Here is an 18,142-nt window from a genome sequence, read left to right as displayed (position 1 = left end):
GTGTATATAAATCTCTCCTCTGTTTTTTCCACCAAATGCATCCGATGAAGTGAGCCGTAGCTCACGAAAGCTTATGCTCTAATAAATTTGTTAGTCTCTAAGGTGCCACAAGTACTCCTTTTCTTTTTGCGAATACAGACCAACACGGCTGCTACTCTGAATTCTGTACATAAGTTTGCTCTTCTTTTCCCCTCTGGCTTCTGCTACCTTGGGGCCAGGACTTAATTTAAAATCAAAGCCGTGATCTGCAGTCGTGGGGAATAGGGCTTCATAGGGCAGCTTTTGAACCATGCCCTCAAATGGCAACGAGGGAGGAGCACTTACCCCTGAAAAATTGGAAGCCTTAAAAGAAGGGTTCATTGAAAAACAAAAAACTAATTGATTTTAGCTTGTGCTGAAAGGATCCACTACACCGCATGGCCCAGCCAGTGGAGTGACCGGGGGCGGGGGGGGGGAGGTCTCAGGTTGCTAGAGCCTGTTATACAGTGTTGCTAAAATGCTCTGTAACATCCTGGAGCTTTGCAATGATCTTTAAATCGTCTTGGAATCTCTGCTATGAAAGACCATCGCAATTCGCCACATAGGCTTTATTGCCTTCACTGTGGTAGCGGCCGCAGTTTTTAAAAAAAAAAAAAAGGTCCATTTCAAAATAAAAAAAATTCTAAGCAGTAATGATGCAACTAGGTGCGAGGCTAGGTCTCCACTTCAAAGTTTTGCCAGCAGAGCTGTTTGAGCTTTCATGACATGGCTGTGCCAGGAGCAGGAGTTGAAAGGTGATGTCAGCTCTGTATTTGGCTGTAGCACAACCATCGTTGGGATCCTGTGTCCAGGTCTGGTGCCCACAATTCAAGCAGGATGTTGATAAATTGGAGAGGGGTCAGAGAAGAGCCATGAGAATGATCAAAGGATTAGAAAACAAAGAGAAGGTCATGGGGTGACTTGATACCAGCCTACCAGTATCTACACGGGAAACAAAGATTTCATGGGTGAGGTTTTTCATAGGAGTGGGTGGGTGACGTTCTGTGGCCTGCGCTGTGCAGGAGGTCGGACTAGATGATCAGAGTGGTCCCTTCTGACCTTAGTATCTATGAATCTAAAAGCCATAGTATCGTCACAGATATACTGGCAAAAAGTGCTTTTGCCACTGAAGCTTATTTTGCTCAGGGAACTGATATAATCTATGCCACTGAAACCCCCACCCCCCCTTTTCTTTTTTGGCCAGCATAAACTAAGTCTCCACTAAGAGGGACTGGTGGTCTGCCTACACCAGCCACCCTTTGAATGTGAACAAGTACCTGGCTGACTCAGGGCCGTAGTAGAGAGGAGTCTGGGGAAGGGAAGGGTAAGGTGAGTGTCATGGTCAGAGATAAACTGGAAGAGGCTGTGATGATGTGGGGGAGGCCAGCCGGCTTTATATAACATTCCAGCTATGATTGCACTGTTGTCCCACATTTTGTTGTGTACTGTCATTGCAAAAATTTAAAAGGAAAGGGTTGCATTATTTCCTTTCTTTTGTGAAAAAACAGGAAACTGGAGTTGTGCTCCTCTCAGTGCCATAGCACAGGAGAGGATGGGGAGGCTGGAAAAATATTCTACTATATTGTTGTAACTGATCGGAGAGAAAGGACAGCACAGGAAGGGCTGTGGTGTAAGGTACAGTGAGTGATTCATATTTTTTATGACTTCCTTCTCTTGGTTCAAATAACCTCTTCCAAGAAACTTTCCTACAGTAATCCCCCAATGAGTTGATAAGATGGATAGACAGAGCTAGAGACAGAGAGATGGGGCTTGATTTTCTGTGGTGCTGCACACCTGAAGTTCCCAGTGAAACCAATAGAAGTGTCTGCTCCATGCTACTGAACATCTGCTCCCTAGATGACCTAGATAGTACATGATGGGTAATGTGGAATATAGGTTTTGTTGGACTGAGGTTGGCCACATTACTCATGTGAGGCAATGCAGCTGAATACAATGGTTCTGCAATTCATTACATGGTTCCTCAATTTATTACGAGTCCAGTCCTGCTGTGTGACCTCACTTCGTATTGATATTTCTGGGAGTTAAGGCAGTCAGTACCTCACAGGATTGGGCAGTATATGAGTATCATCCACATGTATGAGATTAGATAGAGAAAGAGAGGATGAGTGAGGTCCCAGTCCCTAGAAAAGCCACATAGAGTTAACTATCTAGCCATGTGGGGACTCAAGCTAAGGATTTACTGGAAATCGATCTCTGACTGGCACAGAAGGCACTATCAGTAAAATATTGCTCAGTGTTATACATAGTTCTTGTGACTGTATTATTGCCTAGAGCCATAGCTATTCAAAAAATATAATCATGGACAGTTTTATTGGGCTTCAGAAAGCAGTGGGATGTAAAACTGAATTAGCAGAGATTTTATCTGAGGAAGGGGTGTGGGGTAAGAGTGGGATAATGTAATAAGTTAACTGTTAGAAGTGGATGAACTTACTCTGAATACTGTGTAGGCCTTGAACTGAGAGCTACATTATCTGAGATATAGTCTGTATTGTCAGATGGAGAAGATGATGGTTTCATGCCTGAGTGTTAACTATTCTATTAATATAATAAAAAATAATGAATCCTGGTGCTTACATGGGGTTTACAGCTTCAAAGGATATGGAGCTGTAAATTAATTGGAGACACTGTGGTAAGAAAGCTAATATAGGTCTTGATCCAAACACACTGAAGTCAATTGATTGACTCTCACTCATTTAATTGGACTTTGGATCTAGGCCATATTGGATAATTGTATCTTTCACTCTGTATTCTGTCCTTCTGCCTGGAATAACTGGATTGGTTTCCAGGCCACAAAACAGCTCTTTATGGGCTTCTCTGATCACAATCAGCGTTTAATCTCAGCCAAGCACTGAGATTTTAGAGCAGAGGGGATGGTTTCCCATGCCTAAACCTCAACTTTGAAATACCTGGACTCCTAGGAATCTCAGGCTTGAATACCAGAGGGACTGAGTCACCCTTTCCTCCTACATGTGTGAATTTCCTTTCCATTTGTTATGCAAGCGTGTTTAGGACAATAGTTCTGTGGCTCTTTTCAGTAATAACCTAACTCAGTATTTATACTGTGCTTGTTGCTGTAGTATTTGACCAACCAACCAATAGTAATGCGGCTTGGCATGGATAGAGAGCCCTTTATCCAAACAAACTTGAACCAAGCCAATCTCAGGGTGTGGGGAGTCCCTGGATGAAGTACCTTTTTGTATGGTGTAAAAGAAGATGTGAGAGGCTAGCAGTTACAGTCATGCTGTAAACCACCAACTGCAGCCTATATTTCTGCCCAGATGGACTGAGCCCTTGTTATGCTCCTGAAAAGGGTTCCTGCAAAGTGCTGATCTTAAGAACAGTCCCCCCACCCAAGTCCCTGCATGATGTTTTCCTACTCCTGGGGGTCTGTGTTGTCATTTCTGATTGAGGTTAAAGCTCCACCATGAATATTATTTAAATGCATCTCCTGTGCAATCAGAGGCTAAACCAGCCCCTCCTCTGCACCCCTGGAGACTCCTCTGCTGTTGTTCTCCTGCAAAGGTGCTGCGATTGGGGTGCATAACCCCTGCATGGCACAGAGCCCAACTTCACAGAGACTCTGCACAGCAGTTGGCAGAGGGAGGGGCAGCACCAGAGAGTCCACAGGGGCATGGATTGTTCATCCATCCACAGGAGGATCCTTCCTTCCATCCATAGGAAGATGGATGGATGTATCTATCCATCCATCTATCCCACACAGCAGCATGGTATCTGAATGCATCACAAGAATGGTAATGGTAATTAACTCCCTCTGCTAAGATCACATTAGGGGGTGCAGGGAAGCTTCTGTGGCTGGCGTAAAGAAGCCTTCATGCAAAGGATTCATCCTTCTTTCTCCCTCTTCCCCCTTATGTATCTGCTCAGCACCTTATATATCTGGGCCAGCTACTTGTGGTGGGTGCTGGGTGGAGGATGTAGCTCTCGATACTCAGAAGTGTGCAGTTTGCTTTTCAGAGCTGCCCTGTTCCTTAATGTAGATGTACTACATTTCCCAGAATGCAGTGCTCATAAAAGGGGCGGAGTCAGCCTTTGAAAAACACACGAGTGTAATTTCTCGTTAAAAAAAGAAGAAGAATCAAAGCATCAAGCGTCATGTCTAGGAATAGAACGGGAGCATTGCCAAGTTATTACAGAAGATGAGTAATCCACTTAAGTCATTCCTCTAAACACCATTCCTTGTAAGAGAATTAAAATATCAGCTTACATCACCAAGTGCAGCTCTTAGCCTGGATGAGATGTGCATACACAATGTGAAAATGTTACACTGGGATTGCAAATCATGAGTAAGATCTGGAGGGCAAATGAATGGCTCATTCAGGGTACAGATTTCAGAGCAAAATATGTGTTCACTTCCAAGCAGCAACAGCTGGACATAAAACACAGATCCACAACTCAGAGAAATTAGTGGCTTAAAATAATTAAAAATATGTTTATATTGCCCCTTCTCTTAGCATTTTGGAGACCTGCACCAGGTTTTGTAATTAACAAGGACAAAGTCCACAAGAAGCTGAGGCTGAATTGGCTCAGAGGCAATAATAACTTTTAGAATTTACATAGCACTTTTCATCACTAACCTAAAGCATTTCATCAAGGTCGGTTTCATCATTAGTCCCAGCTTTACAGATGGGGAAACCGAGTCATAGAACACAGAAGTATTTTACCCCAGGTCAAAAAATCAGTAGAGCCAGGACTAGAACTCACACCTTCCAACCCGTTTGGTGCCTCATGCATTAACTCATGTTTCTTCTTACAGTGTAGCTGTAGAGCAAATAAGTCTTTGTGGATATTCTTGGGATTCAAGCTCTTTGCTATGCACCTCACTGGTGTGCACTAATGACCCTAAGTCACAAATGTTCAGGCCAGCAAGTCTCACTCTCACCCCTGTTGTCAGAAAGCAAAAGCCTAGTGCAATGGTTATCGTGATCAGGAACTGAACCAGTAAGCTCCAGGGCTAAAAGCACAGAGCACAACAGTTTGACGACCTTTGACTAGAGTTATGGCTCCTGTAGCTAACAGCTATAACAGAACTCATCCTCTCTGGATTTGGCACAGAGGGCGACAGCCCGCTCAACAGTGACTTACACTGTATGTATATCCCAAATGTATATACGCTGGATATGCCCAACGCAGCTCCCTCCAACATCTCTTCTTATCGCCTGTGCAATAGATTAATTGAAAAGCTGCCAATTTTCATGGATGAATTGCAAAAGAGCCACCTCCCATTTAATAAAGCTGCCTTAGATCGTCCAGTCAGAACCCAGAAACAATGCCTTGTGACTCAGCTCGTCCAAGATGCCATGCTAATAGCAAACATTGGTAACCACTGTCTGGTGTACTAACCATTCTGTGATCAAAAAGTAATTTTTGCAAAGACTAGAAATGCTTGAGATATGCGAGTGACCTTTTCACTCATGTCATGTACCGCACCGCTGGGACTGCACTCGTATAAGAATCCACACAGGCCCTTGGGGAAGCACAAACTCAGCAGGCCAAGACTATCTTCAGTTACACCCAGGCAATTTCACTGACAGCAATTGTGCGGCCCAAGGGATGCTGCCAAATTCTGGCCCTGTGATTCTATAACCTACAGGTCAGTGTGTGACGACTCCTCATCAGACCTTAATTCACAGAAGATGTTAGCCTGCTACAGTCCCAGCTGTAGAGACTCCTGCATCTAACTCAGGAGTCGTCTAATGCTGGAGTCCCTGCTTGGCCAAGATGGTGCCCACTACACGTCTATTTAGGAAGTGACTCTTCCCTTTATGGCTGGGCTGCAGATGCTGTTGTTTAATCAGGGGCGGCTCTACCAATTTTGCTGCCCCAAGCAGTCGCTGCCGAATTGCCGCAGCCGCAAGAGAGGCAGAGCTGCCGCCGAATTGCTGCCATGGGACACGGACTGCCGCCCCATTCTAAATGCCGCCCCAAGCACCTGCTTGGAAAGCTGGTGGCTGAAGCCAGCCCTGTGTTTAGTTAACAGCATGAATAGTTAACCAGGTACCAGAGGAGAGGACAGACATGGACTGATTTTCAAAGGTGCTCAACACCATTAAAAACCAGACAGTCAACTCCTCATTCTCCTGTTCTCAGCGCTCAGCTGCCACGCACACCCCTGGCACCATGTCTGCCAAGGCCTTAAGAATATAAGAATGGCCATACTGGGTCAGACCAAAGGTCCATCCAGCCCAGTATCCTGTCTACCAGCAGTGGCCAATGCCAGGTGCCCCAGAGGGAGTGAACCTAACAGGTAATGATCAAGTGATCTCTCTCCTGCCATCCATCTCCACCCTCTGACAAACAGAGGCTAGGGACACCATTCCTTCCCCATCCTGCCTAATAGCCATTAATGGACTTAACCTCCATGAGCATCACTACTAGTCTCACTACTGCACAGAGGGCTTATGCCTCATACAGGTCAACCCCTTGTTCTGTCCAAGAATCTTAGTGCTCCTGACAAACATATATGAACTAAGCCTCACAGCAGGCAGGAAAGAACCACTATCCCCACCTTAGAGATGGGGAAAGGAAGCACAGGAAGATGAAAGGACTTGCCCAAGGCCACTCAAAGAATCATTAGAGAGATGAGAATAGAGCTCAGGAGTCTGGACACCTGGTAAGAGCCGTGCTGTAGATTTGCATGTCTTATATCGTACTTCTCTGAATGTCAATGGTATTCACGGCCGAGCCTTGTTCAACCAGACTATTTCTATCTATTGTATTGAAACAGGAAAAGTTACCGTTTCGGCCACAAACGACCTTCTAGACACACTGAAGGAGGGCTCTGTCCTCAGAGGAGGGCTCAGAGTTCAGCTGGACAGTCCTGCTACAGATGTTCCACTGTCCATGCTTAGCCCAGATGGTCTTTGTGGTCCAATCAATGGACACTTGCTGTGTTTTTCCAATAGGTGCATTAGCTGGTTAAGCTGGGTCCAGAATGCAAGCAGAAGATGGAGGAGAGTGGTGGTAAATACCAGTTCATCTCTGAGTCCAGAGGAAGAGCTCTGTGGTTGCTTGTGTTAATTCTACCAGCGGACAGAGTGGTGGGCTGTGAGTCATCCCAGGACTCAGGGAAGTGGCTTGTGTGTGTGTATGTGATTAACTCTTTCATTACTGGAACACCTGGGCTTTTTGGGGCTGTTGTAACTGTGGCTCGGGGTGGCTCGCTGAATGAGTGTGCCGTACTTTCCAATAGCAGAACAAAAGCTTCCTCTCCAGCGAGCTGGGTGTAGTATCAGCACCGCTGCATCAATGAGAGCTTGGGAAGCAGACAGGCAGGGCAACCAGGAATCTGAACTCCACACTCTGATGGCCCCTGCCCTCCATGATGGGACACTGAACCATTCATCCTCCAAAAACACCAGCTCTATCTGGTAGGCACCAAATGATTTCACCATCTGTTCGCTGCTTTGTGGCTGATACAGGTTTGGTGGGTCTCAGCCTAGGGGTCATGTGGTCTAGTTGGCCCCTTGCTGGCAGTCTGAGCCGAGAAGCCCATGAGACTGAATGGCTCCCCTTCCTCCCCAGAGCAGTGGGAATAGAGGAATCTCTCTGCTGGGTCTGTCCCAGGATCTTGCATTTGGAAGTGATGAATGCCTGATGCTTCAGATGAAGGCCAAAGCCACCATGTGCCCTGGCCAGTGGTGCATCACTCTGAGGGGGAAACCTCAGCAACAGAGCAGCCTAGCACCCAAATTCCATGCAGAAATGAGTGGGTCTAGTTCCGCCCCGCTTCCTGTCAGTGCAGGACTGTTCCCTACCACACATTGAAAACCACTGTTCTCGCAACCTGTGGTACACAGACCGCTGGGGGTCTGCAGAGTACGTCTAAGATTTCCAAAGGGGTCCACACCTCCATTTGAGATTTTTGAGGGGTCTGCAAATAAAAAGAGGTTGAAAACCACTGTGCTAGGGCTTTGTGAGGCCAGAGCTCTCCCTCTTCCCACAGGAGATGGTTTTACAGCCTCAGAGACCTCACTGAGGCAGTTTTCCCTGATACTTTCAGGTCCCTTTATTTAAATCTCTCTCTCCTATTTACACTCCTTGGTGCCCTCTTCAGTGAGCCCTCTCTCCCTCTCCTCAGCTATCTGTGGCTGCTATCACAATGCCCTGTCTCAGCACTTAGCCAGCTTGGTCATTTAGCTCTTCTTCCACAGGTCAATCCGCACTGACTGCTCATGTTGCTCTTCTTTTAATGGCATCCAGTTCACCAGGATCCTTCTGGTACCCAGGGACCCAGACCTGAATGGAGCATTCTAGGAATGGCTGCACCAGGGCCACAGAGTGAGGGACTTTCACATGCCTGTTTCATGATGAGGCTGATGAGCAGGGAATAGATAATTTCATTAGCCTTTTTTCCTTCCCTCTTGCATTGCAAACTTATGTCTTTCATGCTATCCACTCTCACTCCTATTTCTGTTGGAATTCCTATATTCCCACTGCCTCCTCCCCACTGTGCATTTGCGACTGTGTCTACATTAGTGATATGGGATGTTATTCCCAGCTCACATAGCTGTATACATGGTAGCTGTGCTCGAGCAAGTGTGCTAAAAATAGTGTAACCAGGTAGTGCAGGTAGTGCCTTGGCTGCATGAGGATGTACCAGGGAGTCTGGGAGGATATGTACTTGGGTGGCTAGTCCAAGCCATTACCAGTGCTACTCCAGCTATGCTGCTATTTTTAGCCTGTTAGCTCGATCAGAGCTAGCATAGGTACATCTACACAACCTGGGATTCACACCTCCCAGCTACAATGTAAACATAGCCTGGGTTTCAGATTATTGCATATTACCTGCACTTTTCCACACTGAAACTCGGGTCATTATTTTTCGGCTCAGTTCTCTGTGTATATATCTGCCTACTGTATTTTCCACTACATGCATCTGATGAAGTGGGCTTTAGCCTGCGAAAGCTTATACTCCAATGAATTTGTTAGTCTCTAAGGTACCACAAGTACTCCTCGTTCTTAGTCTATCCCTGTGATTTCTCTACCCGCACAGATGTTGGGTCATCTGCAGAGCTGGTTGAAACTCAGAATCCCCATTCCATAGGTCCTTCCCACATTTCAAATTTGTTTTCATTCTGCTTCCAAATTTCCTGTGAAACCAATTTTTCATAAATATTTTCTTTTGGATCAATTGAAATGTTTCATTTTGATAAAATCCAAAGGTTTTGTTCCAATTTTGACTTAAAATATTTTAGATTATACCATAATTTATAATATACTATCAAATACAATACATTTCAAAACAAAAAATTGCTTTGAAACAAAAAATGGAAACATTCCCTTCCAATAAGGTCAAAATGTCCTGCCCTGCCCCTCCCCCCCCCCCAAAATCACTATGTTTCCATGCAAAGGTTCCATTTCAACAAGACAGCATTTGCTGATGGAAAAGTGTTTTGTCAGAAAAGTTCTGTCCAGCTCTAGCTATCTGAGCATTTCAGGAACATGCCGTCTGCTCTCTTCTTTGAGACATGCTATGAAGCACCGTGTCCAAATACCCTTCTCACACTCTTGGCTTGCTCAGCTCCACATGATGACACAATGGTTGCTCCCACAATCCCCTTGGTTTTAGCAGCTCCAGAGATTATGTCATTTCCACAGAGCTGCCCCGAAAAGCACAGAGGATTGTGGATAACACTATGCACTGGGGGCACAGGGAGATTCTTTGCCTTAGCCAGGCCCCCTCGCTTTACCAGTCTTTCGCCACTCTAATCCAGGACTGCAGGGATATTGTCCTCCCCTCCTTAGTCGGTGCCTCTGCGCCCAATTCTCAGAATGCACCAGAGGACACTTCAAGGAATGTATGAGTCAATACATATCGCAGATGAGAGCAACAACAGAAGGGGTTGACGGCCAGCAAACTGCAGTATTCAAGACAGAGCAGCCAGAGACTTCCTACGTGCTTCTAAGGTGCTGCATCATGTTGGGAGGAGAAGACCCTAGAGCAAAAGGTCTTAGCCACTTAGTTTCCCTCAAACCTGATTTTGATAGCAAATTCTGGCAGGGATATTAAACCTCACGCTTCAGTGTTTAAACTAGTCTCCAACGATTAGGATATGTCTACACAGCAAAACCTCCATGGCAGCGAGTCTCAGAGCCTGGGTTAACTGACTCAGGCTCACGGGGCTCGTGCTACAGGGCTAAAAATAGCTGTGTAGATATTCCCACTCAGGCTGGAACACAGGATCTGAAACCCAGCGAGGCGGGAGGGTTTCAAGTGGAACATGACTATTTTTAGCCCTGTACCATGATTTTGAGTGCGTTGACCTAGACTCTGAGACCTGCTGCCAAGTGGCTTTTTTTGTTGTGTAGACATACCTTCAGAGCCCAGAATGGGACCTATATGGGGACCAGGTTATTCCCACATCTGCTACTGCAGGGTTCTCACACCTTCCTCTGCAGCATCTACTGCTAGTCTCTGTTGGAGATCTTGGGATACTGGGCTAGATGGACCTTGGGGTTGAGCCGATCTGGCCATTCTGATGTTCCTGATATTATTCTATTCTGTTGTAGGCATTTCTAATGTGCTCATCACTGGGATGTTCCCTGTTCACACTTGTCACAAACCACCAAAACTTCAGCACAGCTGGTACTCAGAGAAGACTGCAGGGCTGGAATAGCAGGGAACCTGCAGGCTGGGATTGAGGGGTGGACAGACAGCAAATGCAGTAGGTATCCCTCCCTGCACTGGTCCCACAATTCTGTATGGGGGGAGCCCAGGGCTGGAACAGGGGGCTGCAGGTCAGGATTGAATCGCACTGGCAGAGCAGCATGGGATGGAGAGTAAGGCCTGTTCTACACCTGCTGATTGTTCCAAGTTAACTATGTTGGTTAGGGGTGCGATTTTGTACTGATACAGTGTTACCACTGCAACCCCTACTGTGGAACCGGTTTTACCGGTATAAGGTGCCATATACCTGTAGCTTATTCTCCTATATTTACCATTATACCAGTAAACCTAGGTCCACACTAGGGGCTAGCATCAGTTTAAATTATAGCAGTACAAAACCTGTGCAGAGGCAAGTGGAGAATGAACTGTGCTGTTCGACTGGTTTAATTCATCCACGCTGGGGCTGTAGCCTTGGACTGTACTGGTTTCAGACGGATAAAGTGGCAAATAGCCTGTGTCTGGAGCGGCTCCCACTGCACTAGCAGGAGCCCTTTACTTTTACTCACAAACTTAAAAAAGCTAGAGAGAACTTTCCTGGCCCCTTTTGTGTTGCCTTATGAAAGCCCCTCCTCCCACTCCTTCAAGCCCCATTAACCCATTCAGGGTCGGGGGAGTGGGGAGAGAAGCTTCTGACATGTCTACAGAGAGCTCTGTTCTTTTTATAGCCAAGAATCTGCTAATATTCTGGTAGAAGTTTTGAAACAGCTCAAAAATCCCCCCTTGTGACTCAGCCAAAGCCAGCAGCAGGAGCAGCAAAAAAGCAGAACTGGTATGTGATAGGCAGCAAAACATAGGCCCAGTAATAGCAGGGTGAGAAAGGAATGACGAAAGGGAGTTGAAATGGGAGTTCTGAGATTATTGTCTAACTCCCGTAACAGGAACAGAGGAATTGCCTGACCTGCTCAGACCTGGGACCATCCAGCCCAGCCTCCGACTTGAGCCAGCACCAGCAGCTTCTGGGCATAAAAGTAAGAGAACCCTTCTAGTAGGCAATTCTGGAATAACCTGGCCCTATGGGAAGTTCCTTCTTGACCCTGTCACTTGAGGAGGTTGCTCATGCCCTAAAGCAGGAAAGTTACTATCCTCTCCAGTGTAACTGTGTGGCTGTTCTGATTAACAAGGCCAGGGGGGAAGAGGGAGAGATGAAAAGAAGAGAAGAAAGGTGCAGGGTCTGTTTCTCCCAGTGAAGTGCCAGAGGAGAGAGAGCTGGTAGGGCCAGGCAGGGGGCTATGCGACACTGTGCCAGGGGCTCTTAGGGAGCTTGGCCATGGAACCGGAGAACATGGGATGACTCAGGAGAGTTTCTGTGGTGAGATTAACCCTTTCATTACAGGAAAGCTCTTTCCACGCCCCACAGGGTCTGACTCAAAGCAGGGTCTCCAGTCATAATGAAAGAGAAATCCCACTTGCAAAAGGCTTTGAATTTCTCCTCTGTTATGAAATTATTAAAGGGAGCAGGAATAGCAGGGTTTGCTGAGGCCGCCAAGTGGATGGGCTGAGGGGGGTCGGGGCTGTTGGGAACCTTGTGGCTCAGCTACAGGCAAGCTCGAGCACCACCAGGAAGGGAGGAGGTATGAGGGAGGAGAGGGGAATTTTACACACTTGCTACAAAACAGTAAATATAGTTTAGGTTCTTTTTTCTAAAAAAATTCTTGGTAAATTTAGTCCTTGTGAAAGTGAGTTAAAGGCAGGCATAGCTTGGGGTCCCCCTGCCAATGCCCCTCATTCCCAATCTCCAGACTCCTGCTATCTCAGCTCTTGACTTCCCTACAGTTCTGCTGGTGTCCCTCAATCCCACCCCAGAGCCCCCTGCTATCCCAGCCCTGCATCTCTCCAGAGCGAGGATGGCCTGCCATTCTAAACTGTGACAAATTGTGTGAAGAGTTAATAACATGGACATCAGGGTCCCTGGGAGACAATCACCCAAGTCATTTCATCTTGAGGCCTTGCGATGGTAATGGTGTCACCATGATTCCCCAAAGGCCATGTGGCACCTGAGCCAGCCGTCATGCATGAGAGAAGGTGAATGCACAGAACCCTCCTAAAAAAAGAAAAGGAGGACTTGTGGCACCTTAGAGACCAACAAATTTATTTGAGCATAAGCTTTCGTGAGCTACAGCTCACTTCATCGGATGCATTCCAATGAATGGAACGAGGGGAGAGCCAGTCAGAGGTACCCTGGAGGTGCCAGAGAGCCAGGCACCCGATGGGCCCGCAGCAGAGCTTCCACCAGAGACGCGTGCCCACAGCGCTGCTAGGACAGGGGTCGAACCGCCCGCTGCTGAGCCTTTCTCCACCACAGAGGACAAAGTGCCAGGAGAGGTGTGCCTGCCTGGTCTCTCACGGGCTACCTGAACCAGCCCACAGAGGCTACCAACTCCCTGCCTCGACTGAAAATGCCACCCCCCTGCAAGGAGCACAATGGGCTAGAGCGGCCTTCCCCTCTCTCCAATAGCCTGGCCAAGCCCCAGCCCAGGGAGCTGGCACAGGGTGCCACAGAAGATCGCCACTGGTGGCAGCAGCAGCCTGAAGGTGGTGTCCAAGAGGGGGCTGTAAGACTGGGAAGACAAGCCCAAGCATTCAGACGGAGTGAGTGCAGCCAACACCACCTCTCTGGATGAATGAAGTGAGCTGTAGCTCACGAAAGCTTATGCTCAAATAAGTTTGTTAGTCTCTAAGGTGCCACAAGTACTCCTTTTCTTTTTTGCGAATACAGACTAACACGGCTGCTACTCAGAACCCTCCTAGTATCTCACTCTGTTGTCAACATCAAGTCACGCTGGCTGGTCTATTCAAACTGCGAAGAGAAGCAAAGCACCCCACGTTGATTAATCCTGGTAGTCGATACACAAAATCAAAGGCAGCAGAGGTGCGTGGAACGCGATGAGCCTGTTTGGGTCCCGCCCGCAAGCTAGAGGGAGCGAGCTGGCCTGCTGCACAGTGCTCGTAGAGAGGGTGCACTCGCAATCCTGCTGCTGCAAAGAAACCTCAGCAGGACGAGGCTTTGCTCAGCACCATCTCCATGGAAGGTTAAGAGCACTGGCAACAGTGTAAATCACCCGAGGCCATGGGTTTCAACTACTGCTGTCCTGCACCTTGTGCAGTCCTCTCTGTCATGCAAGGTGTGTGTGAAATGCAAATCAGAATGGGAATACTTGGCATTAGAGTCAATGAATGCAACTAGGCTTGTGCTATAGTTGCATTATTTCCTTTGCACCCCCTGTCCACCCTAAACTGGCCAGGCCCTGGGGAGCAGCAGCCTCCATTAATTCCAATTGTCAGTATTTTTACTGCATTAGGTCTGGACACACACAGGAAGCCCCTGGCTAGCAGAGTGGACAGCCTCCCCGCACCAGGGAGGGGCTATTCTAACCATTGCAGAGATGGGGAACTGAAGGGATTGGCCTAGGGTCACACTGTTGCAGTGCCAGACATTGAACCTAGCTCCCCTGACCCCCAGCCCAGATTCAGGGGTTGGATATAGTATGCAGGTGTGGGGAGTTGGGGGCCTGGGATAAACAGGGGGTCAGACTGACAACCTAGAGGTCCCTTCTGGCATTAAACTCTGTGACTGATTTGTGGCTCCAGCACAAAGTCTCACGTCTGGCAGGATTCTCACCACTATTCGTAACTCCTCAGACACTGAGGTTAAAACCCTTCTCCCAGAGGGCTGGCTGCCTGCTCTGGAACGGGCGATGGGAATGGCCAGTATTGATTTTATTGGTTCAGCACTAAAAAGCAATAGCTTCAGGGGGAGCTTTGAGCCACAGAGAGAAGCTGGGGAATGGGGGGGGGGGGGGAACACAGCTAGGGTTGTACCAGCCACAGAGGGGCTTTGAGGCTTTCTGCTGGTGCATTCAATGGCCCTTAGTAACAGGATTTGCTTTGGGCCTCATCTGCAAATTTCAAATTGCTTTACCAAGGCAGAGCAGTGTGATTGCCCCTAGTGTACAGGTGGGAAACTGAGGCACAGAGGGGTAGGGATTCATTCCAAGCACACACGTTACACACATATGCTCACATGCACACTCTATGCACACATGCACACTCCCCCACAACTACTCAGCTCCCAGCCACCCACTGCCATTCACACACACACACACACACACACACACACACACACACAGTCCTTCATTCACATCCACCCGCATAGCCAGCCTGTGTATTGTCTCGTATTATGCAGTCCCTTTCTCAGCTCACTGTAACCTCACCCAAAGGGGAAGTGGTGACAAACTGCGTGTTGAACTTGGAGGCAGTGATGCTCACACTGAGTACATTCCGGCTGATACTGTACTGGCTGGGACCACAGGAAGGAAGCTCACAGCAGCAATAGACTAATAATATGCATTGTTATAAAGAGAAAGAAACAAAACCACCCTGCTTTCTATTTTTGACTCCGGTTTCTATTAAAGCAGATCAGGGACTTTCTTAAGAAGATAGTTAATTAGCGACAGTCAGGCTGCAAACAACAGGCCCAGATTCCAGGAATGGTGCTATGATCAGGACACCAGCCTGGGATTCAGGGGACCTGGATGCAGTTCCCAACTCCACTGCAGACTCCCCACTTCACTTAGAACCAGTTTCACATGGGGCATGTAAATGCCAAAAATCACCAAGTAGACACCACTGACATTCACAAAATCATTGCTCAGCCGCTGCCGATCTCTGCAGGTGTCTACATTTCTGCTAGGGAAGGGCAGGGGCGCAGATCAATGTATTAAAGATTGTGAGGTGTGGAGATACTACAGTGATGTGGGCCCAGACAGATTTATCGTCTCTCCGTCACCTCAAAGTTAAATGGGGCCTTCCCCATGGCCTTAGTCCCAGACAGTATTACCAAGTGGCTGGAATGTGCCTGGCAGGACTGGCTCCAAGCGGTGTTTCTGTCTCCCGTGGCTGGGCTCTGCACAGGGGATAAGCCTTGTTATAGCTGCTGCTTAAGGGTGTTCTTCTTTTGCTCTGGGCTCGGAATTCCATGAGCAGGGAAACAGGTTTGCTCGTGTGGGATGGGAGGGGTGTGAGGCAGTAGCTGTGAATGACATCACAATGTCCGGGCCTGAGGCAGTTTGGGATCCATGGGCTGAGCCAGGTCAAGGCCCCACGTATTGGAGGACCCCAGTCCCAGGTGCTCACACAGCAGAGCAAAGGGAAAATACAGACAGCTAACCGACGGCTAGAGAATCCAGCAGACTGGCAGGGGCATTCGTGGCATGTCTCTGGGTGACCCTCATGACCCTGGGTTAGGAGCAGAATTTGAACCCAAGGCCTTTGAACCCAAGGCACCCAGTGTAGACCTTGGCCTGCTACAATAGTTACCAGGCCATTTTCTTCTCCGTATACCAGTCCCTAGAAAGGGCCATGACACACCCTGTAAACATATTACGGAGGCCCCATGGGTACCTCTACGCTGCAGTGAAAGACCTGCAGCATGGGCATGGCTGGCCTGGGTCAGCTGACTTAGGTTGCAGGGCGATACAATTGCAGTGTAGACATGAGGGGTCCTAGCCCTGACTCCAGCCCAAGCCGAACATCTGCACTGGAGTTTTTAGCCCCGCAGCCCATGAGCCTGCGTCAATTGACCCAGTCTCTGAGACTTGGTGCCACAAGTTTTTTATTGCAGCGTAGACATGAGCCAGAGCAGCAGACCCTCCAGCCCCACATTAGGTGGGGGGGGGGGAGATCTGGACAAAGCCCCTGCCCGTTTCGCCGGAGCTGCCTTGGATTGCCATGATGCTCAGCCTCCTCAGCTGCTGTGATTCATCTCCCGACTACAGTCACTCAGAGCTGAGTGAAAATGGAACGTCCCGCAAGCTACAGCTCTGACCCTCGGCATTTCCCCCCCAGCCCGGCCCCTCTGCACTGAAGGGAGGCAGTTATAAGAAGCTGGGGCTCTGAGTCATCTCACCTCACACTGTGGTTTGCAAAGATTCTTTACATCAAATTATGTGAAATTTTGTTTCATGATATTTTGGTCTTTGACGCAGTCAGAGGCACGATGGGGCAGGGAGGCTGGGGCTTCCAGCCCATCGCGGGGCACCATTCAGCCAGGGCTCTTCGGAACCCTGCACACAGCTCAGAAATCTCCCAGGCTCCAGGAACAAAACTGCAGTTGCAGATATAAACACCCAGGCCTAAACAGACAGACACACAGCTACACGCCCACACTCTATGCACCCGTTGACACACGATCAGGCACAGCAGGAAGTGAATGGTTAACTGGTCAGAGGAACAGGGCGGCTGAAAGTCCAGGATCTCACCCATAGCAAGGCTGCCCCCGCATGCAGCAAAAGACCAGGATGATGGGGCCCTCTGCTGTGCGATGTTATAGTGCAGATCTGTCATGGGCTATAGGGATTGACTGGAACTGCAGCGTGGTGATCAGACTGATGGAATGGCTCATCCAGGCTTTGGCTTATGTGGACATATGTCAGTGTCTACACTACAGCCTTGCTCCCGCCGCCGTAAGAGCCCCACTACACTGACATAACGACAAGAGGAGTAGGACTTAAGTTGGCGCAGTTCAGTTTCCATGTAGACACCGTTCCTTACATTGCTGCCACTGTTCCTTCTAAGCTGTGGGCATGCACGCAGATCCTAAGCCCCCTGCACATGGTGAAACACCGTGCGCACAAAAATTTGCACAGAAGAAATATTTTGCGCACACAGCCTGTCAAAAATTAGACGGAACATTGATTGCTGCTGGCTAAAATTCTTGTCAATTTCAGGGCTCCCTGCTAGAGCCCTGAAATTGACAAGAAAGGTTGGTAGGTTCCCTGCTGTGAACCCTGCAGCTGGCTCACAGCTCATGCTCTCTCTCTGGGCATATGGGGAGCTCCAGCTGTGAACCCCACCCTCAGCTGGCAGTGTCCCACAATGCCCCACTTCAGTCGGTGCAAGCGCTCCTGCCGAGCACGCGCTCCACCGGCAGAAGGAGGGTAGTGTGGACACCAAGGGCTGATCGAATTACTACAGTGGCTGTAGGTCTACCTAAATTAAGTCGACCTAATTTTGTAGCATAGACAAGCCCAAAACAGAGCAGCTCCCCCAGAGGATAGCTTGGTCTGGATTTGCATGAGGGAGCAGTCACAGGAGTGACTCGTAGCAGGAGTGCACAAAGGCTTCATTGCAATGAACCTGATTACGCTTTCTAGCGAGGACTCACTTATAAAGTTTACAAAGGGTTAATAAGTTATTCCTAGACATGTTAATAAGCAGTTAATCGATTGCATAGAATTGATTATAGAGTCCAATGTGGCAGATAACCATGTACAATACACCCGCTTCCTGGCGGTGTCCTGCTTGTAACAGCTATTAATCATTGTGCAGCCCTTTATAAACCATGTAGAAATAGAACTGTCAAGGAGATGCTGACCATCAGCAATGGTGGTCGTTGGTTCCCTACATGCATTTTTAGCA

The 18,142-nt window shown here is 48.2% G+C and overlaps 1 protein-coding gene across 1 annotated transcript in view; it reads left to right on the top strand.

Moving 5' to 3' along the window:
- KANSL3 (KAT8 regulatory NSL complex subunit 3) overlaps nucleotides 1–8,985 on the top strand; it is a 142,936-nt gene extending 133,951 nt beyond the window's left edge. The window contains exon 22 of the mRNA XM_043503176.1: nucleotides 6,785–8,985. Within this exon, the coding sequence (XP_043359111.1) occupies nucleotides 6,785–6,820 (36 nt within the window). The 3' untranslated portion in view covers nucleotides 6,821–8,985. The remainder of the gene's footprint in view (nucleotides 1–6,784) is intronic.
- The last annotated feature ends 9,157 nt before the right edge of the window (nucleotides 8,986–18,142 follow it).

This window comes from Dermochelys coriacea, chromosome 26 (assembly GCF_009764565.3).
Source record: "Dermochelys coriacea isolate rDerCor1 chromosome 26, rDerCor1.pri.v4, whole genome shotgun sequence".
NCBI classification, from domain to species: Eukaryota; Metazoa; Chordata; order Testudines; family Dermochelyidae; genus Dermochelys; species Dermochelys coriacea.
Note: the sequence above shows the minus strand (reverse complement) of the source record. Positions and strands in the feature narration are given on the sequence as shown.